Source organism: Mustela erminea, chromosome 9 (genome assembly GCF_009829155.1).
Source record: "Mustela erminea isolate mMusErm1 chromosome 9, mMusErm1.Pri, whole genome shotgun sequence".
NCBI classification, from domain to species: domain Eukaryota; kingdom Metazoa; phylum Chordata; class Mammalia; order Carnivora; family Mustelidae; genus Mustela; species Mustela erminea.
The window spans coordinates 44,157,175-44,185,162 of NC_045622.1; the positions used below are offsets into that span (position 1 = coordinate 44,157,175).

The 27,988-nt window shown below is 49.5% G+C and overlaps 1 protein-coding gene across 4 annotated transcripts in view; it reads left to right on the forward strand.

Annotated features, from left to right (window-relative positions):
- ME3 (malic enzyme 3) overlaps positions 1-27,988 on the forward strand; it is a 218,260-nt gene that overhangs the window by 133,710 nt on the left and 56,562 nt on the right. For all 4 annotated transcript variants that reach the window (XM_032357748.1, XM_032357745.1, XM_032357747.1 and 1 more), the window contains 3 exons: positions 1,894-1,969; positions 11,339-11,500; positions 20,495-20,598. In XM_032357748.1, coding sequence (XP_032213639.1) covers positions 1,894-1,969; positions 11,339-11,500; positions 20,495-20,598 — 342 coding nt within the window. The remainder of the gene's footprint in view (positions 1-1,893; positions 1,970-11,338; positions 11,501-20,494; positions 20,599-27,988) is intronic.

The following is a 27,988-nucleotide window of genomic DNA, read 5'->3' on the forward strand; positions in this document are numbered from 1 at the left end:
GGGTGGCTCCGTGAGTTAAGCATCTCCCTTCCGCTCAGGTCATGATCACAGAGTCTTGGGATCAAGCCCCACATCTGCACGTCTTCTTGTCTGTCTCCTCTCCCTCTGCCCCTCCCTTGGCTCGTGCTCGCTCTCTCAAATATTTTTTAAATTTTTTTTAAAATAACAGTGTTTTTATTGCTGTCTGCAGAGAGTTTTCTCTGTCCAAGAGACTGCCACTAACAAAAGCCAGAAGTCCTTTTTTTTTTCTTTTGTTAGAGATAGAGCCCAAGCTGGGGGAGTGGCAGGAAGAGCCAGCGGAGGGAGAAGCAAGCTCCCTACTGAGCAAGGAGCCTGAAGCGGGGCTCCATCCCGGGACCCCGAGATCATGACCTGAGCCGAAGGCAGACACTTTACTGACTGAGCCATCCAGGCATCCCAAGCCAGAAGTCTTTAAGATGATACAGACTTGGGGATGTTTTATGGCTATATGATAATGGCTCTAGGGGAGAGAGAGAAGCATCCCTAAGTGTAAGACTTTAGAATAGTCATTGGAACGAAAGAAATGAATTATCTGCGGATGCAGAAGTTTGTGGGCTTGGTGGTGGAAAGCTGACAGAGATGTGTCCCTTGGCTTCATGTGACATCAGAGGCAAGGTCACTAGTGGAGTTAGGGCAAGGTGAGGCCATTGGCGGTTTGAGAATGGAAAAGTTTAAAATGGTCTTTACAGAGAGTGGGAAGAGTGACTCTTGAGCAGAGAAACACTGAAAGAGCAAACACCGGACGATGGTGGACAGTGAACGTGGGTTGCCGATGAAGCATTTATGGTGATGCCAGTCAGCCTGCCCCGTGGTCAGGCTTTCTCCCCCTGCCCTTGGCTGCGCAGGTGGAGTACTCAGGGAACAGACAGTAGGTGTGTCCAGGGTTGGGAGTTTTACAAGACTGCTGGGACCAAAGAGCAGGGCGACGAGCCTTGCGGTGTTGACTAGGGCATGATTTAAATAATGGATCCAAAGTCCGAGCCTCTCACGAAGCCATGAGAAGTACTGTTTGGAAGTCGTCTCTGAGTTAGTGAGGGCAGTGAGAGGGGGGAGGCTGCTCTCGCACCCCTCCCCAGGCTACTCACGTTGGCGACCCAGAGTGAGTGCCTTGTTCGCAAGAAGAGCGGTTCTAGATGCTTTGGAGGAACAAAGGAAAGGAAGGAAGCAGCACAGACCAGCCCAGGTACACATACTCTCACACCCCTGATCCCAGGTCCACATACAGAGGTCTAAACATAAATAAAGTTTCTAAATCCAAGCGTATACACTGTTAAGTAAAATACAATCCACCCTCCTGCCTTTACAGACGTTACTTTCCCGCTAGGTTGGAAGGCCACGTCTGAATTTAGAAGTCCCATGCTCCAGCACTGTGGGGGAGACGTGGCTCCCAGCTAGGAGCCCATCCCTGCCCCAGCCCTAGCTCCATCCCCCACTGCCTGGGGCATCCCGTACCTGTGTCTGACAACCACAACCCACATGTCTAAGCTCCAGTCACAGCCCCAGGCCTAGGGGTCTGCCCACCATGGTGTGGTCTGTACTCAGAAGGGGGGACCTGGAGAAGAAGCCAACGTGGGTTTCTGGAAGCAGCCTTGGGGGTCCCTCAGTCCAAGAATTCTGGGGTCCTGTGTGCCTGGTCTAGAAGGAAGAAGGAAAGGTGCCACCTCTGGAGAGCATAAGCCCCATGGGGCACATGGAGTCCTTGTTTGGTGGAGAGGAGTACTTGGAGGAAGGCCAAGGCTGGACCCTCTCAACTCTTGGGGCCAGGGACCCCTCCCTTGCCCAGGTCTGTGGGAAAAATTAAACAATGCAATGGTACACAGTCTTGTGGTCTGACTGCCTGGTTTCTCTGTGTGTACGTGTTTTTTCTCCTAGTGGGCTGTTCATCACCATTCATGACAAGGGCCACCTTGCAACAATGCTGAACTCTTGGCCAGAAGATGATATTAAGGTATGATCCTGTTTTCTTTGTTACTGCTCTGTTCTTAGGTGAATCCTTTTAACCTGGACCAGTGTCATGGCCAGCTAGAAAATGAGCCATTGTGACACGGAGGGCAAGACACTGCCCTGCTTTCCCAGGCCCAGAGCCCAGACAGGTTAAGAGCCAGGCAGAAGTGCATCACAGAGCAGAGGTTTCTGCCACCCACACCCAGGGGACATTGCCCTTATCATTGTTATTGTTCATAGCAGTGGTCTGAAGATCCGTTCAGCGTGTATTGTGTACCTACTATATATACAGTGCCAGCTTCCATGGCAGATACGGGAAAATCAGACAGACCTTCTTCTCAAGTAGCTGACTTTTCTGGGGAAAATAAGACAGAGACACAAAAGACTAACAAGGAACTTGGTCAGAGATAAATGAAGCACACGGAGAGAGCTGAGGGTGTGTCCAAAAGGCAGAGATTACCTTCAGCCTGAGGGGAATCTAGGAAGACTTCATGAGGGAGGTGACATTGGAGCAGGGACCTTGAGTTGAGGGATAGAGTTTGACTGGATAAGGCTTTAGAGAGTGTAGGACACAGAGTGGGGACATTCTGCAAGAAGAGGCAAAGCTTATGGTGAACAGAACTTGCCCACCTTCGTGTACACAGGAGAGGGGTGGGGGGCAGGTGGTAGTTGTATGCAGAGTGATGAAAGAAACCTGCCACTTCTGCCTGGAATACAAACGGTACTCAAATACTCTAAGAAGAAAACATTTTTACATAATAAGCAGGATATACTATAATATGCAAAGTATATATTCATTCTGAAATCTAAAAGCTGCAGCTCTGTAGAAACCCGTTAGCCTCTGGCTACATGCCCAGATCACCTCCTGCCACAGGGAACATCTGTGGAAGAGTATGATGGGCTTTCACATCTAAGATCATCGTTGCCTCTGCAAATGATGGGCGCAAAAATGCAAAACACCTGCTAGCTGCCTGGCAAGGGCATTTCTGGCACACGAGCTGGGGAAGGGCTGGAGCTGATGGGAGGCAGAGGCCCTCCATCATGGCTTCCTCTCCAGGCTCTCCCTCCTGTTCCTGCCAGTTTCCTCAGTTTCCCCTGTCTCCCTCTGCTAGGTGCTGAGCTCAGCTTCTCCTCACACACCTCTGACCATCTGGGGAGCGGCAGCATTCGGAGCCAGAACAGGAAAGGCAGAAGCATGGCTCTTAAGAGCTGGGCTCAAGCCACCACCTGGGCCCGTGGCCTTTAGGGCTGCAGTGAAGAGCTCATTTCGTACATCTCTGTCTGAGTGTGGGCTTTTCTGCCCTGATTATCTGCTCAGATTCTGGTATATGCAGGCCTGGGCTTTGCAGGTGTTGGTCTCAGTCCCAGAAGCAAGTTTCTAGGGCGTGTCAAAGATGAAGCTCTAATAAAATCTTGAGCACATTCAGGGAAGCCGGCTCACTGGATGGACAGCCAACTCCAGCCTGCCCTGAGCAGACAGGCTGCTGAGGCCGTATGGACTGACCCGGGCTCCAGCCTGGGCTGCTCACCCACGGTGGAAACTTGTGCAGAGTGGGCACGCAGTAGTCACCCAAGGAGCCTGAACCCAGGGAGCGGCCGTGAGGAGCATCTCTGAGGCCGCAGGCACTGAGCCCATAGCAGGGCCGTGCAGCCCCCACCAACACAAGCACGCCTTTGCACAGCCTACGAGTTGTTGAAGAGAAAGACAGGAAGCCGGTGCCTCTTAACCGGTAGGAAGGAGGTGCTCCTTTCTCCAGGCTGGCACAGAGTCTCAGTGAGGGGCTCGTGGGCTAGATTTCAGGCTCTAGTTGCTCCTTTGGTCAGGGCGCAACTTACAAAATATTTGCTGCCTGACTTCAACACATGTAGTTTGAGAACATTTTACATAGTGAGTGCTAAGTACCAATTAGCTGGAGACAGCCACTTTTGTGATTTCAGAGGAAGAACAGTGGAGCTTTAGGTCACCCCAGAGTAGGAGGGACTGGAGCAGACCTCCGACAGAGAGAGGTGTCCGAAGCCTCTCAGGAAAACGAGCTTCCATGGGCACATCTGGACCAATGCATCTAATTCCCTTACCCTCCACACTTTTTGAGTAAACATCTGTAGGATTTCCCTGTAGTTCCCAGGATCAAGAAGGTGTACAGGCCCAAAATCTGGTGAGAGAGACTGACCCGGAAACACTTGCATAGACTGTGTCTGTGATGCCCAAGAGGGGAGCCCAGAGGCGGGGAGCTAGCATCCTGATCTGGCTGGCCTCTCCCCCTGCAGGAGCTGAGAGCAGACAAGGGAATGCCTGCAGCTGACTCCTTCCCTCCGCCCTTTATTTCTATCTCCCTTTGGAGAGACCCCGAGATCAGTCCCTGGTAACTATATAGAAGACCCAGCTCTGGCTTTGCAGTCAGACATCAGGAATCTTCCATTCACTTGCTGGATGTGCAGATAACCTCTCTGGTCTTTGTTCTGTTAAGATGAGGACGAGCTATGAAGTCTGTACGATACTGGAAGGCACTCGAATGGGCCTTGTCCTTGCTGGAGGTGGAAGGGTCGGCTCTGGCACATGCAGCCATGCAGGGCAGAGAGAGCAGATGCCCAAGAGCAGCCCAGGAGGAGGCCCTCCTACCTGGGAATCACGGGCCACCAAGGGGCAGCCAGTGAGGCCCCTAGACATGTTTGACTTGGTCCTCAGTTATTTTTGAAAATTTTGAATTTGTAAGCAATATTTTAAAATCTGGAGACTTCATTTAGAAAAAGAAACATATAAACTTGGATTTATGGCTTTCTCTAGAAATACCAGGAGCCCATAGTTTGGCTAAATAGTGGGCCCGTAGTTGGGCACGTAAATAAGACAGGGCTGCTCAGGCACCTCCCCCCACCCCAGCTTACCCGACTCTCCCACCTGCCCCATCCACTGGCCTTTGCTGGAGGGTCCTTTCTCCTCACCCCTAAGGCTGCCCTTTCAAAGGTTCAGAATGTTCTAAGCCCTAGTCTGTCTTGTTTGTTGTGTGTTTCCTCCAGTTGCCCTAAAAAGAGATGAAGGTCTCCCTCCCTAGGCAGGAAATCCCCTTCAGGGTACTTTGAAGCTGGTGTGGATTCCCTCTCATTATTTCTTTCGGTTCTCACAGTCCTTGTGATCAGAGTGGAGAAGGAAGGGGTGCAGTTGACACCCCCAAAGTGGGTCCTGAAGGATGGATAGGGGTGTGTCGTTTCTCAGGTGAGCAAGCTGAGGTCCGTGACTTGCCCACAGTCATCTGTGAGTAGGAGCTGACACCCCCAGAGCCCTATAGCTGAGCCACCCTCTCCCCGCTGCTGAGTCGAGGAGGCGGTTTTCCAGGGCACGGGTATCTTTACACCCTGATGGCGGCAGCCTCTTGGCTGGAAGGACAAGTGGTTCAGAGGAGCTTCTGAACCGACTCAGACGATAAAAGGTGACTTCCTGTGGTTTCCCAGCCAGAAGGCGGAACTGCGGAACCGCGGTATCAGAGAAGCAGGCTGGGGGGGTGTTGAGGCCAAAGCCCAGGGCTAGGGGACCACGAAGTTTTGCAGGCTGCTCTTGTTCATGGGGGAGGGGGCAGGCCAGGCCGCCCAGAGAGCTGTCCAGCATAAATCATGGATGGAGAGAAGTGAGAACTGCTTTTCTGACTCTTTCCCACAGTGGACACTGGCTCAAGCCTGAGGAAGACTGAGCTGAGAGCAGCCCTCCTCCCCACAGCTTTCCCAGTCTCCTAAATCTCTACCTCACCCCAGGCCCAGCAGCAGTTTCTGGGGGAGGCGCTGAGAGACAGCTGGATGGGGGTGGGGGGTGGGAGCAGCCTCTGGGGTTGAGCACCAGCCACGTGGGCGTCCCAGCTTGGACCAGGTGCTGGTGCCGGGTGCCTGCCTGCTATGCCCAGGCCCACCATGTGTTAAACCCACTCTGTTCTCAGGGTCAGAAGGAGGGTGGTCCTTGGAAACATTCTCTGAGATGGATGTTAGTCTATCAGGGAGTGTTCTTGGGATCAGTACCTCTAGAGGGGAGGGAAACAGGAGAAAGCCAAGGGAGAGGTTGGGCAGAGTGAAGCCTTAAGGAAGACTCAGCTGAGCACATGAGGAGCCGCTGGAGTTAGGATGGCCCTTAGCCGGGCCTTATAGCCCTGCATCCATCAGTCATTGGTTGTGGGCAGGTGCCCTTCAGAACTGGGTGTGACTTGGGCAAAGTGGCTCTCTTCGGTCAAGGAAATTCACAGAGTAGGCTGACCCCTGAGGGCTCAGCTGAGGGAATGACTCCTTGGGTCCTGAAAGGGAGATGTGGGGGCACATCTGCATATCCTCTACACGCAGCATCTGCTAAGTGCTTTACGTAAGTGACTTCAAGTGATTATTACTACCCCCATTTTACAGATAAAGATTCTGGCTATTTGCTTATGGAGGGTGGAACCAAGATTTGAAATTGCAGACTGTGTGTTATGTCGTGGAGAGAGAGAGCAAGAGAGAAGACGAAGAGGAGGAAAAAAGGAATGATGAGAGGGAGGGAGGAGGTGAGGTCTACGGGGAGCCCATGACATATCTACAAGTCCAAGGAAAGCGGGGCTAGAGCAAGAAAGGTCAGTCTCAGGTCATTCCCACTGGGTCCACCTAGGCTAAGGGACATGGGCAATAAGTCAGAAAAAGCTGTAGGTCCAAGCTAGGTGGACAGAGGAAGAATGGGCCCAACTTCCCCCTTAGTCATCTGAGATACAGAGAAGGTATGAGTCTCAGATGCCATCCAAACAAGAAAACGCTGATCCTGAAGTTCACTGATAGTTACTTCTGGACTCTAAAATCCACCATGCTCAGACTTGTCATCAGATTTTGACCTCTACTGCACTAGTAGCCCTTGGTTTCCAACTCCATTGATGTCATGAAAAATAGGACCCATCATCTTCTCCCTGAAGTTGTTCATTCATACCAGGTTGAAGCAGTCCCATGGAGAGCCTCTGTTCTCCATGTTGTATCCACACTGGCCACTGGCCACCATTTATCCAGTTCCTCTCACACTGCAGGCAACATGCTAAGTACCTGAAGAACCAAAGATGACAAGAACCTTTACTTGCCTGTAAGAGCTTAGAACTCCTATGAAAGATGAGGTTCTCATCTAACTATAATACAAGCAAGAAAGTGATAGGTGCTCTGGAGAGAAAAATGCCATGGGAACTCCGAGGAAGGAGTGACAACTTCTGGAAAGGGAGCAACACGGAGGAAGGTGACTTCCATACTGTTCCTGGAAGCACACAAGGATGGTAGGATTCGGATCAGGAAGATCATAGGGATTGAGGGGTAAAATGGCATGTAGTCAGGAAAGCACAAACCTTATACAAGGTTGGAATTATTTCATTTGGATAAAAAAGAAATTCAAAAAGCAGATGACCTAGACCGTGGAAGGCCTTAAACCACCAGTTGAAGATGTTTGAGCTTTATTGCATAGGCATTGAGAGCCATTGGAGGTGTGGGGTAAGGAATGACAAAGTTGGGTGTGCTTTGGAAAATGAAATGGACCAAGGGGAAATCCAAGAGTGGAGAGACCCATCAGGAGACCATTGCAGTGGTCAGATGAGATGGATGGGTTCACCCAAGGCAACGACAATGCATGGAACAAATAGAAAAGTAAGGAGCATATTGACTCAGCAGAATTTGGTGACCAGTGGCTGTGTTTGACGAATGACAGAGAGGAGTTGAGCTTGGGAGATACAAGATAACAGAGGGAGGGAGGACGGCAGAAGTGAAAGATTTAGAAGAATAAAGGGAGGGACGACTAGGTGGCTCAGCTGGTTAAGCTGCTGCCTTTGGCTCAGGTCATGATCCCAGGGTCCTGGGATGGAGTCATGCATCGGGCTCCTTGCTTGGCAGGGAGCCCGCTTCTCTCTCTGCCTCTGCCTGTTTGTGCTCGCTCTCTCTCTCTCTCTGACAAGTAAATAATAAATAAAATCTTCTAAAAACTTTTGATTAACAAATTAAAAATAAAAAGAATAAAGAGAAAAGCAGATTCATTTGGTTAGGGACTCGGGAATTTGGGAGGACTATTGGACATACAAGTGGCAATATGTGCTTCGAGAGGACAGTGGAAGCCCCAAGACTTGCATGGCTGACTTTCTGGGCAGTTGGCCACTATGACCTCCTCTTGGTTCCATTTCATTCACTGATTTAACAGATGCTTATGGCATGCCCTTCTTGTGGTAATGCTAAACTAGAGAGAAGATAAAACAACTACAAATCCAATATAGGATTTTTGTCCCAAATAATAACCATTGTTATAATCAAAAGCGCAGCAACCATTCACTGATCACTTACTAAAGGCACCTGGTTAAAATGAGACTAATATTACTTCATCATTACAAAAATCTGATGAGTTAGGTCTGATTATCCCCCATTTTGTGGAAAATTAAAACTCAGAAAAATGATCTGTTTAGCCAAGATTACATATGGTGCATTATCAAGAAGCCTAAATTTAAATACTGGTTATCAGACTCAGGACCCCTGCCATTAACCTTTGGGTTGTTTGGTGAGATAAAATGTGCATTTTTAAAAATGTTAAATAAGAACCCAAATGTTTATGCAGCACCTTATGCAGGCTTGGCAGCAGTAGGTGTTTAGTCGATGTTTGTGGAAGGACAAGCAGGCTAGCTGTGTGGCAGCCGTAAGTGCTAGGGGAAATCACATTAGATTGTAATGGGCAGCCTTTGCATACAGGAGAAAGAGAAGGACCTTCTAGCAGAGAGGACTTTGGGGCTGAGAAGGAGGAGATCATATGTGAGTTCAGAGTATGTCTGGGAGGAGTGAGGAGGCCAGTTTGGCTGGAGTAGGTACCTGTGTGCAGATGAGTAGCCAGAGATAAGTCAGAACATATCCTGGGCTCAGATCATTAAGGCGTTAAATGTTTTGGACTCTATTCTATGGACAGTTCGAAGTCACTCAAGGTCTTTGAGCCTGGGAACAGAGTAATGAAAATGGGCTTCTGACACAATGTATGTGACATTGGTTGGCAGGAGAGACTGGAAGGAGGAAAGATGTGTCTGGGCGTGAAGCTGTTGTAATAACCCAGCCACCAGCTCTGTGCAATAGAAAGAGGGTGGCAGGCAGAAGTGAGGAGGCGGCCGTGCAGGAGAGGGCCCTTGCCTGGTTCAGGCTGGGAGGCAGCCCTGCAGATCCCGGTCACCATCTGGAAGGGCCCCAGAGTTGTAGGGATAACACCCTGGAGTAGGAGCTACCCCACCTCTGGTTAACTCCCTGCCCCTCAATGGAGAGAAATTCTAAGAGGATGGGAATGGAATAAGGAAGCTTTGATCAGGAGAGGTGGTAGAGAAATGCCCGGAGTCTGGGCAGCATGAAGGAACAGGCTTACCCAGGGGCAGGGGGTCACAGGCGAGCTGTGGGAAGGGTCACACAGAGGCAGTGCAGAACTTGACCAAGAGCACAGGTGCTTTAGCCTGGTTGCCATGGTGGTAGAAGGAGCCCGGAGCCAGGAACCCCACAGCTGGTTCGAATCCTGACCTGCCTCGTGCACAAGCAAGGTGACTGTGGTAGGCCATCTAATCTTTCTAAGATACCTAATGTGGAAACAGCCAGTCCAGTGCCTGGCATCTGGCTGATACGTAACACATGTGTCAGGTATCTTAGAGCTTCTGTTTGCTCACCTGTGAGACAGCGATAAGAGTCCCAGACTCACCTACCTGCCAGGGCCGTGGGGAGAATCAGGTGCGTGCAGGTTGAGAACATTCCCCATAGAGGCAGTGGATCAGTCTGAGGGGGACAATCATGATGGTCGTGGGTCTCTTGCCCCTCCTCCCCAAGTCCCCTTTGCAGAAGCAGAGGAGTGTTTGTAAGAATCTCTGTACTTAATCGCTACCAAAAGGCAGCACCAGCCTTTGCATGCCCTTATCCTTAGAGAGCTGGAGCATAGACATGCTTAAGATGCCATGGGCCCTTTGGGCACCGAATCATAAACTCTCCCAGGGCAAGAATGGGTCTTCATGTCTTTATCCCCAGAGCTCAGTGTGGCACCTGCATGGGTTGAGCTGAGCCCCGTGATGTCTGGGATCACAACCCGTGGGGCTCTGGGACATCCATCTCTCAGCTGCTCCTAAGCCCTGGTCAAAGCCAGGCTCCGTAAACATAACTCATTTCAAGATGGAGGAAGACAATGATGGTGAGCGGGTTGGGGTGACCTATGAACAACTTCACTGTCACCCGGGGGCATCTCTGTGGTCTTACTTTCAAGACCGTTCCTTCATGGTTTGACTCCTGCCTGACTTCCTGTTCTCTCCTTTCATGCGACCAGCATCTCCTTGTTCCCCACACAACACCCACACCCTCCCCGCCACCATCCTGCCTCTGAATTTCCTTTCATATCACGCTCCTTCCTCCGCACTGTACCCCCCCCCCCACGGACAGCCTTCTCCTGTCCAAGGGGTGGCACCTGGGTCCTCTCTTCCTTACAAAAGGTTACCCTACTGGCAATAACTCTCTCTTCTCTCAGTCCCCACTGACCTCGTGCTCTCCGCACCCTCCCTCTCCCTCCAGAGTCATTAATTCAAAGTAGACATATTTCATCTCTTTTTTTGCCCCTTAGTCCTTTAAGGCCTGAATCCATACAGACTTGTGATTACAGATGAGCAGAGGATCTGGCCTCGTGTCTGCCACGTAGCTGCTTCATAAATATGTAGTGAAGGAATGAGTAAGTGAATATCTGTCAAAATCGTAATTTCTACCCCCGTCAGCCTCACCGACATCTGTTAGCAAGTAAGCCCGAAGTAGCACGTAGTATGCCTCCAGCGATTATTTGCTAGAGCACAGTGGTAACCCCAGGACAGCCTGAGAACCCTCTGGGGTTCATAGGAAGCAGTGACCCCAGCAGCTGCCACGAGAGCCCTGCCCTCTGCAGGCTGGACTTGTTGTACCCCAGCAGCAGAGGGCACTTCCATCGGCCTCAAAACCCTGGGCCTGTGGCGGCAACACGAACTCTCGTCCCTCATGGTCTCCTTTCAATATGTCCCTGTGCCCAGATCTCGAGCTGGGAATATTTGCTTAGTTTCATGGAGGGAGAGTGACCAGATTTGGTTTCCTTCCAGCTGTTTCTGCAGCCCCCACCCTAAACCTCCCAGTCGGGGGAAGGTGTCTGCCCAGCTCAGTGGGGCTTCTCACCAGCCCGCCAGGGTTGGGGACAGGGAGGACTGCCACCTGCCCTGGAATGAATCCCTTGGCCTTTTCCCTGACCAGCGTTTCATCCCCCAGCCGAGGAGATCGGCACCCAGTTGTCAGGCCCCCAGCCGAGGAGATCCAGCACCCAGTTGTCAGGCCCGACGTGGGAGGAGTGACAAAATGAGCACTGTGTCACGAGAGACATTTCCCTGATTGTTTCCAGGCTGTGGTGGTGACGGACGGCGAGCGCATCCTGGGCCTGGGAGATCTGGGCTGCTACGGCATGGGCATCCCCGTGGGCAAGCTGGCCTTGTACACAGCGTGCGGAGGGGTCAGCCCACAGCAGTGCCTCCCCGTCCTGCTGGATGTGGGCACCAACAATGAGGTAACGCACCGCCCAGGCCCGGAGCCTTGGGGCCAGAAGCTGGTGGCTGGAGGTGGGGTGGGGGAGGCACCTTTGAGGGGCAGTTATATCGACACAGCATTGGGACATTTCTTTCCTGGGTCCCCCTCGCCAACGCCCTTCCCTTTGGCTGAGAGGTAGGGACCCTTCTCCTCGCTGCCTTGGCCCAGCCCATTCCTTTCCCCCCAACTACCGGGTCTCCTGGCTCTCCTTCCTCCTCAAGGCCCTCTGTGCCCTCCTTGACCCCAGCTGGGGCCTTGTTTGCTTCCCCACTCTGTGACCCTGTGTGGCCTCTCTCTGACTCACTAGTGAAGAGGCTCCCTTGATCCAGGTGACAGAGGCTGCTGGGCGGTATTTTTCCAGCATGATAGAGGTAGGCTGCCTCAATGAAAGAATTAAGGCTCAAAGCACCAGGGCCAGGGGCTAAAATAGCTCAAGCAGTCAGGTGAGTGTCTTGCAAGCCCAGGGAGAGAAGGTGCCCCAAGCTGTGCATGAGATCCTCCTACAGATTCCACATGGTTTGGGATTTAAGGAGCTCAAACCACAGGCAAGAGTTGGCTCCTCTAGGTACCATCCTGGGCCAGGGGGTTTGTGCGCATCCGCAGGCTCTGCTCTGGGTCCCTGTGTCAGAGAAGACAAAACATTACCCAAGAGTTCCTTCTTAATGATGTGCATCTCTGAGTTTAAAGTTGGTGCAAATTCATCTTTTTTAAAATGGGAAAAAAATTGAGAAAATCAGAGAAGTGTTAAAAATAACAGTTAGACACCAGTACCAAGCACGCTTTCCATTTTGATATATTTTCTTGCAGCCTTTCCCACCGCCCCCCCAAACATTTATAAAACCAAAATAGGGTTTAATTGAATATATAGCTTTGCATATGCTTTTTAAAACTTTATATGTATGGAGTTTTCTCCCAGGTCATTAGCCGTTACTGCACAATGTCAGCTCCCTGGTGTGTCATAGTTTACGAAGGAAGGCTCCCACAGCTGGATACTCAGGTTGCTTCTTGCCTTTTTGCACATACAATCTTTACTCTGAGCCCATGTTTGCAGATCAGTCTTTGTTTCCATGTGTGATCATGTACTTAGGATGATTTCCTAGAAGCAGAAATGCTGAAGCAAAGGGAGTGGTCACTTTTTAGATTCTTGACTTACATTTGTTGTAAAGGTTATCTTATTCGCATTCTGCAGTGATCTTTCTCAAGACACCTGCTGTGTCTCTGTGTGGCCGCCTCCCTATTTCTGAACAAGAGTGAGCACTGTGGCTCCTCGGGTGGAATGATGCTTATGGGGGCTTTAGCCACAGATGCCATCAAGTGAGAGGACAGCCAGGCGGATGTATCATTTAAGAGCTGGGAAATCCTAGGGGGTGGGAGTGGGGTGAGAGAGGACAAGGGGAGGGGGAGAAGGACTGCCCTGGGAAGTGGGACACTGTCCTGACAGTACGGGCAACCAGGTGAGTCCCCGCACCTATTCAGACTTGATCTCCTCATGGTACAACGAGGAACTGAACCAGAAGGTTTCTGAGGGTTTCTGCCTCTAAAGCTCTTCTCCATATGCCTCCCCTCCAGCCTAGGAGACAGAAAGCAAGGTGGAAAGAGCAGTCTTCAAGGTCTGCTGTGTGCTGTGGTTCTCTTCCCTAGACCAGATGCCTGGGTCCTGCCAGGCATGGACAAAGACATGATCCCTCGACATGCACTGAATCATACCAGCGAGGAGGAGGGTAGTGAATTTTGTTTTAGTTGTTCCTCTCATCCAGGTCCTCTTGCTGTGTTCCACCTGGATTTAATAGAGACCTTGACTCCCTCACTCCTAAAAGCTGGCTCCAAGCAAGACTGAGTCTGAGGCTAAGGCCACTCTATCCCCTGGAAGCGTGTGGGTTGCCTCTAGCAGATGCCTAAGACCCCGTGTCGTTGAAGGTCTAACACTGCAATGATGTGCTGACCTAAGAGCTAGCCCCAACTTGTAATAAAGCCACGCGAAGACAGGCAGGAAGCACAGAGTAAGTCAGGGCCAGGCACTTTTCACAGGCCACACCCTGTGTAAGCTTGACAACTAAGAGAAATGAATTTGCCCAAAAAGATCTGCCAGGAGTGGCAGGGTAGCGATCCTTGTCTCTGCCCTCCTCTGCCCACACCACACCTGCCTGCCTGGGTGCCTGCGGCTTCAGAAGGAAAGGTCATTTCGTGATTTTTAGAATTTTTGTTACTAAAGTAACATTATTCAGAATCTTAAAAGGAAAGGGAAATGGCATCTCTCCCACCATGCTCCGTCCGTGTTCCTTTCCAATATTCATCTATGCATCAGCATAGATGAAGTAATGTGCCTGTATTTTTGTTCTTTTTTTTTTTTGATTCATGTTATTTTATGAACATTTTTTATTTATTTAGCAAAAGTTCACTGAATGTTTAGTAGGTGTCAGGCACTCTGCCTGGCATGAGGGAGGTACGCGAGAGCCAGGGCGTGGGCAGGATATTCTAGTCGTCAGTGTTTCAGTGCCAGCACCTGATTGATCATTTTTAATGGCTAACGTGTTCCTTCTCCTCCCCATGTCTGCTTCTCCCCCTGGGGCTTTAGGCCTCTGAATCACTTCTCCCTCCTGGGTGTGGAAGGGAGAGCACTTTCCCCTGGGGCTGCCCCCTCCTGTCAGGAAGGACCAGAGTAGTCCCCAGCTGAGCGCGGGTACACGCGCCACGGTGCGGGGGAGAGAAAGCAGCTCCCAGCACTGCAGTGTGCCAGGCCTAGCTCGAGGCCGTTGTGGATTTAAATCTCATGTCACTCTCCCTGCAGCTGTGTGAGATGAGGAACCCGAGACCCACACACGTGAACTATGCACCTCAGGCCCCCCAGAGCCGGGGTTGGAACCCGCTGCCTCTGGCTCTGGAGCTCCCTTGTCCACCATGGCTCACAACTTCAAGGGGTCGGGTGTTTTGTGTTACAGACTTGGTGTTAAAGACCAGGAAAGGAGGTGCTTCGTGCAGGCAGGGGGCCCATGCACGCACAGGCCCAGGGGTTACCGATGCCATGAGCACGGTCCCCCTGCCCCAAAGAAAGGCAAACTCCCACCGGACCCTCTTCACAAAATTCAAGACGCAAAAATCCAGAGTTACAAAGTGGCCAATGTTGGGAAGATGGTCATCGCGTTCTTCCCAAATGCAGTTACCATGTGATCTCCCACACTATAGTTTTGTGTTGTGTTTTGTTTTTTTTTTTAACTGAGTCCATTTGCAAGATTCCCTCCTCCCTGGAAGTCTAGGGGTGTCTCTCCCTCAGAGTAAGCCAGAGCTATAGGAGAGAGACGCTTAACCTCTCATCCACGCGTCCGTACAGGGAGGGTGCTGTTTGAGGAGCTATGGTGTCAGGATAACTAGACTGTCTGTGTGTGTGTGTCTCTGTGAAAACTCCTGAGACTACAGGAGCTCTAATCAGAGTCAAGGACAACAGCCCTTGACGTTTCCTGTTGAAGGAAAACATCTGTTCTCCACCGCCCTGAAATTCTGAGTCACTCTTACATGCCGACCCCAAGGAAGTTTGGAAAAATAAATATGTGGGGCAGCGAGCCCATGAAGAGGGGCTATCCCATGATTGAGTTCTAAAGGGACAAAGTCAGGGCGTCCCCCACCGCTAGATAAGCCCGCCAGCTGGCAGCCTCGGTGGCTGTGTGTGGATTGATTCATGTCTTGTCTTTCATCCCCATGCAGCCAGATAGTGTCACAGGTTCCCACATTTGAAGGGACCTAGTTGAGCTACGGTTGACCGTTCACCAACACAGGAATGAGGAGTGCTGACCCACAAGCAGTTGAAACTCCATGTATGACTTTCCAGTCCCCAGAGCTTAACTACTAATAGCCTACTGTCGACGGGAAGCCTTACTGATGCCATAAGTAGCCAGTTAGCTCATATCATGTGTGTCATATGTATGATGTGTGTTGTACGGTCTGTATATACTGTACCGTTACTGTGAAGTGAGCTGGAGAAAAGCAAGTGTTATTAAGAAAATCACAGGAGAAAAAAATATTTACAGCACCATACTATATTGATCGGGAAAAATCCACAGATAAGTGGACAAGAGCCACTCAAAGCTGTTGTTCAAGGGTCAGATGTACTTCTCATAAAACCCCTCATTTCACCCAGGAGAAGGGGCACAGAGCCGAAATAGCTTTCCGCAGGACTGACTCCAAGCCCAGTGCTCAGGACACTCGACGCCGGGCTTGGCTTTAAGGTGGCCTCTGAACCTTAGCAGACTTCTCCTGGCAGAAGTCTTGAGCCTTGATGGATTCTTTTTTTTTTTTTAAGATTTTATTTATTTATTTGACAGATGGAGATCACAAGTAGCAGAGAGGCAGGCGGGGGGGGGGGGAGGGTGGGAAGCAGGCCCCCTGCTGAGCAGCGAGCCGATGCGGGGCTAGAGCCCAGAACCCTGAGATCATGACCTGAGCCGAAGGCAGAGGCTTTAACCCACTGAGCCACCCAGGCGCCTGAGCCTCAATGAATTCTAATGAGTGGATGTCTTTTTGGAGAGACATGAGGACAGACTGTCCACAGAGCCCAGTCACCAGGGCCCTCAGGGTGCTGCTGGAGTCCTGGAGAAACGTGGGTCCACCAGCAGAGCTGGGGTTGAAGGGCCATGTCCACCTCATGAGAGAGTATCATTACCGCAGCTGATGAACAGCCCGCACTTGGCCTGCAGTGCTGTCAGACGTGCTCGCTCTGTGTGCACGTCACCTTCGAAGGCACCCCTCCAAGGATCTTCATAGCTGACTCCTGGGCTTAACGGAGCCCCTGAGACAGGAGTGGTAGGTAGACCTGCACTCAGAGGGAGAATTTGTCCTGTGTTCACAGCGTGAACCTAATCCTAGGACCTCCCCAGTCCCCCACGCTCCCTGAGGAACCTCTCTGTGGGCCTGTTGCTACAGGAGAGAAGTATTTTTCCCAGCCAGAAGCTTCATCTCTCTTCCCGCTTAAAGCCAGTGCTCAGCAAGTGTAGGGCAAGTAAAGAGGAGGAAACCATTTTTGTTTTCCATGACAATTTGTCTCCAAGGAAAACTTAAAATCACAGACCAAAGGGACAGAGCCTAAATTCGGACCAAGGTCTGTCCATCTCCAAAGCCCAGACCCCCTTCTGATTCTAAAGCCAGACCGGCCTGAGGGAGCACAGAGGGGGCACCCTGAGCAGGGCTGCCCAACTGGATGCCACTTTCCTCTGCAGACACCTCCTGCCCACTTCCAAGATTCCTTCTGCCTCTCCCGCAAGGGCCACCAGATTTAGCAAAGAAGACTAGAGGATGCCAGTTCAATTTAAATTTCAGATAAATAGCTAATTGTATTTTTGCAGATGTCCCATGTACGCTCCATGCAAAACTGTGGAGACATAGTGAGGCTAAAAAAAAAATGCTTGCTGATCTGAAATTTAAATTTAACCAGGCATTCTGTACTTTATCCAGCAGTACTTCCTGCTAAACACTTCTAAGCATTCATGGGAGGGAGGCAAGGATTGAGGAGGGCCTCTCTCAAGGAGAGAGTCCAGGCTGGTTAACGGTCCCACACCTTGCTGGTGACCGTTCTGATGGCTGCGTCACTCAGTGGGACAGAGGGCAAGACGGGGACTTCTGGTTTCATGTCGTGCCGACATAGCCAGGAGTGTTCTCCGTGTGCTGTGGGCCCAGCGGGCTGGCGACAGCGACTCCGGCTTCCATTCTAGCTGTCCCTGTTTCCCTGCCTCCTCTACAGGATCACAGCCTGCATCTTCCCTGCCACAACTGAGGTCCTCCAGGGGACCAGGCGGGGGTGCGGAACAACCACCATGTCTCCTGGCCCCCACAGCATGGAATATTGGGGGAAAGGGGCCCTGTCCCTAGATCCAGTCAAAGCAAGGCTCCATTTCAGCTCAGCCACTTTCTGGCCAACTCCACAACAATTTGTCTGTGAAGTGGGGATGAGCATAGGGAAGGTGGAAGGATCAAATTACTTTTGCTTCAGGAGTGAATTACTTGAAAGTTCTATACAAACAGAAGGAGCTCGTTTTTAGTATTCTCTCCATATAGAAACTTTCTTTCCCACGTGTGTATGTGTGTGTGTGCTTAGGTAGGAAATATTTCAGGCATAAAACGTGTCAATATAAGGAGTGCTTTAAAAGCTGTCAGAGCCACCCCTCTCTCTCAGTGGTACCCTATTATGGTTGACCTTTAATTTTCAACGCAGATATACTGAGAAGTTTTTGGAAAATCCTAAAAGTCTTCAATATTCCTGGAGATTTTCATTTGCCCCACAAACCACACATGCAGCACCGAGAAATTGCCCCTTTTGCTGCCAGATGTAGCAGTGATCCCGATCCGTCGCTGGGCAACATTACAGGTTACATCTCACTATGGCCCCTGGAAGTCTCTGTAAGAACTAAAACTGTGAATCTTCCCCGCAGGTGTCAGGAGCGATACCGGCTTTATGGTTTCTGTGTGCGCCCTCTGGGCCGCATGTGTGTGTTTCAGAGTGGAAGCACATCTGTGTAGTTTTGCATCCTGCCTTTCTCACTTTTGATAATCTCATGCACATGAGTCCAGGTAGCTGCCTTGTCTTAAAAACCACCGATTTTAACGACTGCCTGGCTTTCCATCAAGGCATCACATTTATGGTTCACCCTCGGCTGGATGTTTGCTGTCTCTAAGTGGTTTTCAGAGGGTCACCTCAAAGGGGGCATGTGAGGGTGAGCACCGATGTGCCTCCTGTCACCCTTCAGCTCGCAAACATACACTCCTGCCAGGGCGGAGCCCTAACCTGTCTTAAGGAGGGAGAGTCCGGGGTGAAGAGAGTGAGAAATGAAGGGCAGGGCCCACCTTCTTTTTTTTTTTTCTTTTTTAATTTTATTTTATGTTATGTTAGTCACCATATAATACATGATTAGTTTTTGATGTAGTGTTCCAGGGTTCATTGTTTGCGTGTAACGCCCAGTGCGCCATGTAATCCTCCGTGCTCTCCTTAATACCTATCACTAGACTGACGCATCCCCCACCGCCTCCCCTCCAGAAGCCTCAGTTTGTTTCTCAGAGTCCACAGTCTCTCATGGTTCATTTTCCCCTCCAACCCCCCCTTCATTTTTCCCTTCCTTCTCCTAATGTCCTCCATGTTATTCCTTATGTTCCACAAATAAGTGAAACCCTATGATAATTGACTCTCTCTGCTTGACTTATTTCACTCAGCATAATCTCCTCCAGTCCCATTCATGTTGATGCCAAAGTTGGGTATTCATCCTTCCCGATGGAGGCATAATATTTCATTGCATATATGGACCACATCTTCTTTATCTATTTGTCTATTAGAGGGTATCTTAGCTCTTTCCACAGTTTGGCTATTGTGGACATTGCTGCTGTGAACATTGGGGTGCATGTGGCCCTTCTTTTCACTACATCTGTATCTTTGGAGTAAATACCCAGGAGTACAATTGCCAGGTCAAAGGGTAGCTCTACTTTTAATCTTTTGAGGGACCTCCACACTGTTTTCCCAAGCGGCCACACCAACTTGCATTCCCACCAACGTAAGAGGGTTCCCCTTTCTCCACATTCTCTCCAACATATGTTGTTTACTGTCTTGTTGATTTTGGCCATTCTAACTGGTGTAAGGTGTATCTCAGTGTGGTTTTGATTTGAATCTCCCTGATGGCTAGTGATGATGAATATTTTTTCATGTGTCTGTTACCATTTGTATATCTTCTTTAGAGAAGTGTCTGTTCGTGTCTTCTGCAGATTTTTTCACATGATTATGTTTTGTGTGTGTTGAGTTTGAAGAGTTCTTTATAGATCTTGGGCATCGGCCCTTTGTCTGTATTGTCATTTGCAAATATCTTCTCCCATTCTGTGGGTTGCCTCTTAGTTTTGTTGACTGTATGCTTTGCTGCGCAGAAACCTTTTATCTTGATGAAGTCCCACAAGTTCATTTTCACTTTTCTTTCCTTTGCCTTTGGAGACAAGGCAAAAACTTGTTCTTTCAAGAACAAGTTCTTTGAAAGAACTTGTTGTGGCCAATGTTGAAGAGGTTACTGCCTGTGTTCTGTAAGATTTTGATGAATTCCTGTCTCATATTAAGGTCTTTCATCCATTTTGAGTTTATCTTTGTGTATGATGTGAGAGAATGGTCATCAGCAGCAATGGACGATCCATACATGTATGTGAGACTGCATCCACTGATTCTGTGCAGGGTGTATGTGTTAGGAGGTAGAGAGAGGTGGGGAGGAGGCCAGGGGCAGACAGAGAATAGTGTGTGAGCGCTGTGACAGAAAGAGCTGCAGGAGGTAGAGTAGGGGTTCCCTCCACAGGCCAGTGTTCAGATGGGCCTCTTTCTTGACCTGGAATCTCTGGGGTACGATCTACCCTTGTGCCCTCAGGGACTAGTGCAGTGCCAGGCCCATGGAAGGTATTCAGTAAGCTTTCTTTGAACAAATAAAGTGTTTTCTAATTCAAGTCCAGATCAGTGGCTTTGGACAAGACCCAATACCTCAATCTAGATGCTGCCTGGAGTGGTTCTCAACCAGGGACACTTTAACCCTAAATAGACATTTGGCAATGGTTAGAGACTTTTGTGTGTGTGTGTGTGTGTATGTGTCACCACTGGGGATGCTACTGACTTCTAGTGGAGATCAGAGATGCTGCTAAATATTCCGCAGTGTGCAGCTCAGCCCTCCCATTTAAGAATTCTAAGCCCAAATGTTAAGAGCACCACTGTTGAAAAACCTTAAAATAAACCCATAACACCTGCAGCCAGGATTTAGTAGACTTAGTCTGAGAGGATTTTCTGTATCAAGTCATCCTTGGTTCCTGAAGTTGGAACCACCTAGGAACCTCAGCCGATGGTTCAGCCTCCAGACCCTTCCAGAGATGACACTGACAAGGCGATGGACAGCTCACTTCCAACTGCCTCCTCCCTTCCGCTCCCTGGTCCTTCCCACTAAAGCAGGACTGTTGGGCAAATGGATGCTCTCTGTTCCAGGAGCTGCTCAAAGACCCTCTGTACATCGGGCTGAAACACCAGCGCGTGCGTGGGAAGGAGTACGATGATCTGCTGGACGAGTTCATGCAAGCTGTGACGGACAAGTAAGTGGGTCACCCTGTTCCTTTTGAAAGAGGACTCTGCAGAGATAGTATGACTCAAGTCAACACTGGTTTCAGCAGATACACAAACAAGAGGTAGGAGATGCATGCTTCTCTGGGTGATCTGAAAATCGCAACTTGACCCCACGTCTCTGGCAGACACAAAGCCAGTGGATTTGTTCTGTGGAGAATCTTTGGGAGCCAGTAAGAGAAAGAAAAGGGCCAATGATTGAAGGCTCATGACTGGGCGGTGGTTACATGTCGGATGTCCCAGGAAGAAAACCCCCTTGGCTAAGCTGTTCTGGTCTCTTGGCATGAACAGCGATGTGGTGAGTGGTGGAGAAAAGAAGTGTACCCTTCTGACAAACTGGCTTTGGAAGGCAGCTTGCCGCATGAGCCATCTTTTTCCACCCGTACGTGAGGACCGGATGGCGTTAATTAGCCATCAGGGAGGCCACATGGGCTGTCGGCCTGCAAGATTTATGAGGTGTCATCTGCGCACTGGGGTATGTGATAATTGGCAGCTTCTGCCCCCTCACCTGCCCCGTCTGTCTGCCATCATGGCCACACACACACCCTGCTGTGGCTGGGGTGGCACGGGGATGGAGTTCTGGAAACAGTGCCTCCCCGGACCCACATTTAGTCTGATGGGCAAGTCAGTGAGGATAGAGTTTCGGCAACTCAGCAGGCCCCTGCAGACCCAACAGGTCCCCTAGTCGCTTGAAAACCTCCAACCTTTCTCACTGTCCCAAGAGTGCCCAGGTCATGGCAGGGCTGGCCCAGTCGTCATTGGCAAAGGCCTCCCTTGCCTGCGCTCCACCGCACAAATGGAAGCAGTAGGCTGGGAAGGGCACCGCTCTGGCGTCTGCAGCTTTGGGGACAGGAAAATTGGATTTGACTCTTGACCCCACCACACCTAGGTCTGTGACGTCATGGAGCAGGTGACTGAGTTTGTAAGTCTCCTTATCTGGGGATAAGAAGCAAGCATTTTATCGTTGTCATGGTTTTTTGTTATTGTTTCTTAAGATGAAAGAAAATAGTACTGTTACATGGGATGGGAAGGATCTTATAGAAAAGAAGTCATTAGGAAGGGAGTGTGGGGTAGGGGGGCCAAAGGTCCTGCGTAAGTGAGAGGATGAGGATCTGGTGCACACCTGGAGGGCTTAGCCTTAGACAGGAGCATAGACGTGTTGGGTTGAGTGGACAGGGAGCAGAGCGCTGGGCACAGGTACAGGCCGGTGGGGAGATGGGGTGCGGATGTGTGGGATGCCCACTGATTGAGGGCAAGGTCATCCACTGAGAGTAAGGATAGGGGCAGAGGTGGGGGAGGTTTAAGCCTGGAGAAGGCATGACCCACAGTATCCAAACTAGGGCGCTAGGGGATGATTGCTGGATGGCCCCTGGGTCCCCCCGCAGATCGCTGGTCATAAATTTAACTGATTTCTGTGTTTTTCTCTAGCCAGTTTCAAGTGTCTGGATGCAGGACAGGAAGAGGCAGAGAGTAGGATTTAATCAGGGTTGGATTTTGATAGGCAAGAGAGAAAAAGAGAAAAGAATTGTGAGTATATTCAAGGGGCTGATGATGATGATGTGTCCTGGGGTATATGCTGAGTAAGAAGGGACGTGAGGACATTGTGGGCGGGAGAGGGGGCCATGGCATGCACGATCAAGGGATGGTAAGTCCTAATGAGGCTTAGGAATGATTGGGTTGGGTAAAAGGTAAAATAAGCTGGACAGAGAGGAGATGGCCATCAGGAAGTGAGGTGTTCACAGCTGAGATCATAGGGGAGGTGCCGCTACTGAGAAGTCACCACCAAAGCAGCAACCTGAGGGTCAGCTGCATTAATAGAGGCATAGCACCTAGAACAAGAGAGGTGAATGTCACAGTTCATGCTCCGCCTTGCAGACCATCCTCAACATCACATTCAGTTCCAGACCGGCTACAGTGAGGGTCGTAAAGACCTTGCGTGCCATTGGAGAGCAGTCACCGTGACAGCAAGGGGAGAGAAAAGCTTAGCCTGGTGGGGAGAGGACTTAGGGACTGCTCTGTCCATATCCAGATATCTTAAAGCTGTTGTTCTTCCAGAAAGGGGCTCCTCTCGTTTCCGTGTACTCACATGGAGAAGAACCAGTTGGTAGAATGGCAAAGGAGGCAGTTTTCAGCTGAAAACAAATCAGAGCTATCTCACAGCACACCTGACTCTCTATGGGAATGAGTTCCCTGTCACAGAAAGTGTTCAAGTATAGGTTGTGGGTAGTACTGTTACAGGAGGGAAGATAAGCCTCAGAGACTCTATTTAAGATGCCTTTCTTCCCCGGGATTCTATTCGGACCACACAAGATCCCTGTGGGGCTGGCAAGGATAGGTATTACTGTCCCGTTTCATGGAGGAGGACACTGGGACCCCGGGAGTCTAAGGAACGGGGACTGCAGAGGGGATCGTGGGTGCTGGCCACACGGGCAGACTGCTTTCCACCTGCTGAGTTCCCTACAGAGGAAGAGAAGGGAGATGAAATGGGCTTGGAGGGCCCGGTTTCTGCTTCCTGTGTCCTGGGCGCGCTGCGGCTCCAATGAGTCAGAAGTCATTCCACGATTCCCCAGAGAGAAGTCTCGCTCTGCTCTTCGTGTGAGGAGGTTAGGTAAATGAGTTTGTGAGAAGGGCTCCCATTTATCATCAGAATCGGCTGCCAGTCTCACAGGCATGCAGGCAGTGGGGAGGTCTGGGCAGGGGTGCACATCAGCCGAGAGGAATGTTGTCCTCAAGTGGAAATGATGATGGGTTGACAGCTGCTTGTTTTGACTGTCTAATAAGCTAAAGCAGATGTTTCTGTGGATACTGTAGGTGGGAAATGAGCTGGTCTCCCCAGGCGCTCTGGGGAATATTGTAGCCCCAGGATGGACTGCCTGGAAGTGAGGGGGGTGGGGTATGAGTCAGCAGCCTTGAAGCCAAACACAATGTATTTTAAGAAAGCCCTTCTGGAGATGTTGACTCCTGCCTTCAACTTTCTTGTCTTTTTCCAAACATCCTGCTACTGAGAAGCTCCACCTCCTTGCCCCTGTCCACTAACAGGGGCAGAACTTAAGGGTTTTGGCCCAGAGAAAGAGTCACTGTGGCTCCACTACTATCCTGGAGTCTGACGGCTGGGGAGGGCACACCCAGACAGAAGGAATCACTGCGGGCTCAGAGCTGAGACCAAGCCTTCGGTTCCCCAGGCTCCCAGGGTGTACACAGTCATTCCGGCCTCCCTGTGCTCTCTCTTTCTCTCTTTCTGCCCTGCAGACCTGGAACCTGGTGCCTGAGTCACACACTTTCCCTGGCCCTTTCGACTACCATGTGTTTTTTCGTTTGGATTACTTACAGTAGAACTGATGGGAAAGGTCTGTTTTCCATTTGTACCTGTGGCCTTAGCCCCGTCTGCTGCCTGGACAGAGGGTGAGGTCAGCAGCAGCTCCTGCCTTTCCATGGGCTCGGGAGGGAAGCCACCCCCTTTCCCTCTTGCTCCCAACCCTAAAATAGAGGTTCTTAAGGTGCTGGGAGGAGTGATATAGGAGAAGGTAAATGATAGTTTAAAAAATAATAACAAACCTGACTTTTAAAAAAAAAAATCATTTGCTTTTTAGCACCAGGAAAATGTTCTTTTTCAGTCTCTGCATCTTTATATATCTGGTTCTCTCTCTCTCTTTCTCTCAGTCTCTCTCAATCTCTCTCTGTCCTTCTCTGTCTCTGTCTCTCTCTCTCTCTCTCTCACACACACACACACACACACACGTGTGCACACACCACCCTACATTTGAAGTTCACACCAGAGTAAGACTGGCACAATAAAATGTCCACCACATTCTAATATGAAAGATCCTACAAGATCATAGATCCTGCCAGATTCCAAGAGGGGGGAGAACACAAGACAAAATCCCAGGAGGCATAATCTATGGGGCATCACTGTCCCCTTGCAAACCCAACATCTTTTCGTGTGACAACATTTCTTTAAAAAAAAAAAAAAAATTTCTCTATCTCTATTTTCTTTTTTTTTTTTTTTAAGGGTTTTATTTATTCATTTGACAGACAGAGATCACAAGTAGGCAGAGAGGCAGGCAGAGAGAGAGGAGGAAGCAGGCTTCTCACTGAGCAGAGAGCCCGATGCAGGACTCGATCTCAGGACCCTGAGATCATGACCTGAGCTGAAGGCAGAGGCTTTAAGCCACCCAGGTGCCCCAACATTTCTTAATACAAAAATGAGAAAGGGAGACTCGCCCAAAGATAAAAAAAAAAAATTTACTAGATTGCTCCAAGATCCACCCATTGATACTGATTTGTTAAGAGGCTACCCATCCAGATCCCCTGCGCTTTGCTCTTAGAGCCAGAAGGAAGCCTTAGCTGGCTTCACCTGCTACCACTGGCTCCCTTGCTCCCTCAGCCCTGTCATGTGCCCCACATGTCATTTTGTGAGAGCCGCACGCAGAGCCTACACGCTTATCTCCCCAGTCTTGAATGTCCTTCCATTTTCTTTTCTTTTTTTAAAGATTTTATTTATTTATTTGACAGAGAGAGACACAGAGAGGGCACAGAAGCAGGGGGAGTGGGAGAGGGAAAGCAGGCTTCCTGCTCAGCAGGGAGCCCGATGAGGGGCTCCGTCCCAGGACCCTGGGATCATGATCTGAGCCGAAGGCAGATGCTTAACTACTGAGCCACCCAGGCAACCTTGTCCTTCCATTTTCACGGCTGTTTCCTTCCAATCATTCAGGCTTGGAGATGGGTCCACACCCAGGCAGCAGGGTCGCACAAGGCAGGATGTTGGCGCTGAGAGTCCTGCAGGAAACTAGGAACCTTCCGGGGCTACTCCGCCCTCAGAGAAGAGACAGGCTCTACTGGGCAAGCCCAGCAAATGACAAAGAGCTTGTGAGGAGAAAGAATGTCTCTTGGAAGAAACCAAAACACGAAGCCTTCACCACGGGTAGATTTAGGGTCTGCATTTATAAGATACACATGGTTCAGAAATGAGTGTAAATTATTGTCTCCTGCCAGTGATTCGGTTGGGGAACCTTCCTGGCAGAAGGCAGAGTCACACTTCTCTGTAAGGACACTCCCACAGGCCATGCTGTGTGGAATTCCTCGAGGGGAAAAACAACTCCCCAGTGAAAATGAATTCATGATTCACTATAATCCACATGAAAACAGTCTGCACTGTGGGAAAATCAGATACACAACTAGTAGAAGAATTAGAAACCTAGGAAAAGGATTCTCAGAAAGAGTAGAGAATAGCTCTGCTTAATATATTAAAGAGATACTTTTCACAAGAACGAAGTCATAAAGAAAGTGCACAACATTGTGGGGAAAAAAAAAAAACCCAGCAAGCAAATTTGAAAAAGAACAACAACAAAAAAGCCTTCTGAAAATGGAAAACAGACTCTAGAAATCCAGCAGAGCATTAGGGTAGGACACCATCAGAAAATCCATGTCCTCAAAAGTAGTTCCTGGAGGGGGCACCTGGGTGGCTCAGTGAGCTAAGCCTCTGCCTTCGGCTCAGGTAACGATCCCAGAGTCCTGGGATCGCGCCCCACATCGGGCTTTCTGCTCAGCAGGAAGTCTGCTTCCTGCCACCCCACCTGCCTCTCTGCCTACTTGTGATCTCTGTCTGTCAAATAAATAAATAAAATCTTTTTTAAAAAAGAAAGAAAGAAAAGTACTGCCTGGGGGCGTTTCATTCCATTCTTCTGCCTGATTATCCAGAAATGAAATGGGACACGAAGGTGTTTTATCAGGAAAGATTCATTCTCTTTCTTTCTTTCTTTGAAGATTTATTTATTTATTTGAGAGAGAGAGTGGTGGGGGGCCAGAGAGAAAGCATCCTCAAGCAGACTCTGCACCAAGCAGGGAGCCTGACATGGACTCAACCTCACGACCCTGAGATCATGACCTGAGCCGAAATCAAGAGTCAGACACTTAACCCAGTGAGCCACCCAGGCGCCACTCAGGGAAGATTTTTCTAAGCTGCTACTGATGACACAGCATTTCTCAAGGGAAAGAAAGAGTGGATAAGACTGGAGGCCCCAGGTCCAAGCCTCCTCATTCCAAGCCAGAGGGGATATAGGAATTCCAAACCATCCCATGGCGTAGTCCATTCCTCTCACTTTCTCTTTGTCTCTCTTTCTCTGTGTCTTGTTCGTTCATACACACACACACACACACACACACACACACACACACACACGCAAACACACACGGTTTCTTCTTATTCTGCCACAAGTATTTTATTAGGTTAATAGGTTGTTTTTTGATAAAGTTGGGTAACTGGAAAACTCTGAAAAACAAAAGATTTCATCAAAATAAGGTCTATAAAGAAAAAAGTATCTGGATGCATCTACACTGAGCTGGTAACAGTGCCTGTAGTTAAAGGATGAAGTTGCCTGGAATTTTTGCTTCCCAAGCCATTCATTTCTATATCATTTGATTGTGCACTAGCATCTCTTTTATGACTAGAAAAAATAATGAATTTTTTTATAATGAGTTAAGCATCAATTCCTTCCCAGAAATAGTTCTTTGTCTTAAAAAAACAAACAAAACAAAACAATCCCACCCCATCTCCCTCTGGTGAATTCAGTGCTGGGCTAACCTAGGCTCCTGTAGACAACAAAGCAGTTCGCATGCATTATGTCATTTAATATGCTAATCCTATTAAGTAGATAATTTTTATCCTGTGCCACTAAAATAGAAGTTGCAGGGAGGGATCTTTGACTGTTCCGTTCACTGTTAGATCTCAAGCACCCATAACAATGCTGAGTGTGCAATGGATTTTCAATAAACACTTGTTGAATGAATGCACAATTTACAGATGAGGAAACTGAGGCATGGAAAGGTTGGGGAGCTTGACCAAGGTCAGACCTCTGGTTAATGATTGACCAAGCTATAAAAGGAGGTAGTCAAACTCCAGAAACCACCCTCTCCTTTGGATACTTTCTGTTTCTGTTCTTTTACTTGAAAGACAGTCCAACATACTCCAGACAGCTTCTTGATACAATAAGCAAGGAAGATAAATGGGGGGAAGGTCTTTTGGAAACTATCCTACTTAGCATACTCTTCCCAGCTTGTTCGAGGGCAGGGTTAGTGCCCCGCCCATCTTCACCACAAGGGGAGCTCTGGAGGAATCAGCTGTCAACTCCCATTTTCAAAACTCCGCAGCTGTAGGCAGTGAGGAAAACACCATCTTTGTTGTTTGCTTTTTATTTTTATTGAGATATAATTGACATAGAATCCTGTGTAAATTTATGGTTTGTGACCGGAATTGATAAATATATCGCAATATGATGATCACTGCAGGGTTAGCGAACACCTCTGTCACATCATGTAATTATCATTTCTTTTTTGTGATGGGAAAATTCTCCAGCACCTGGGTTG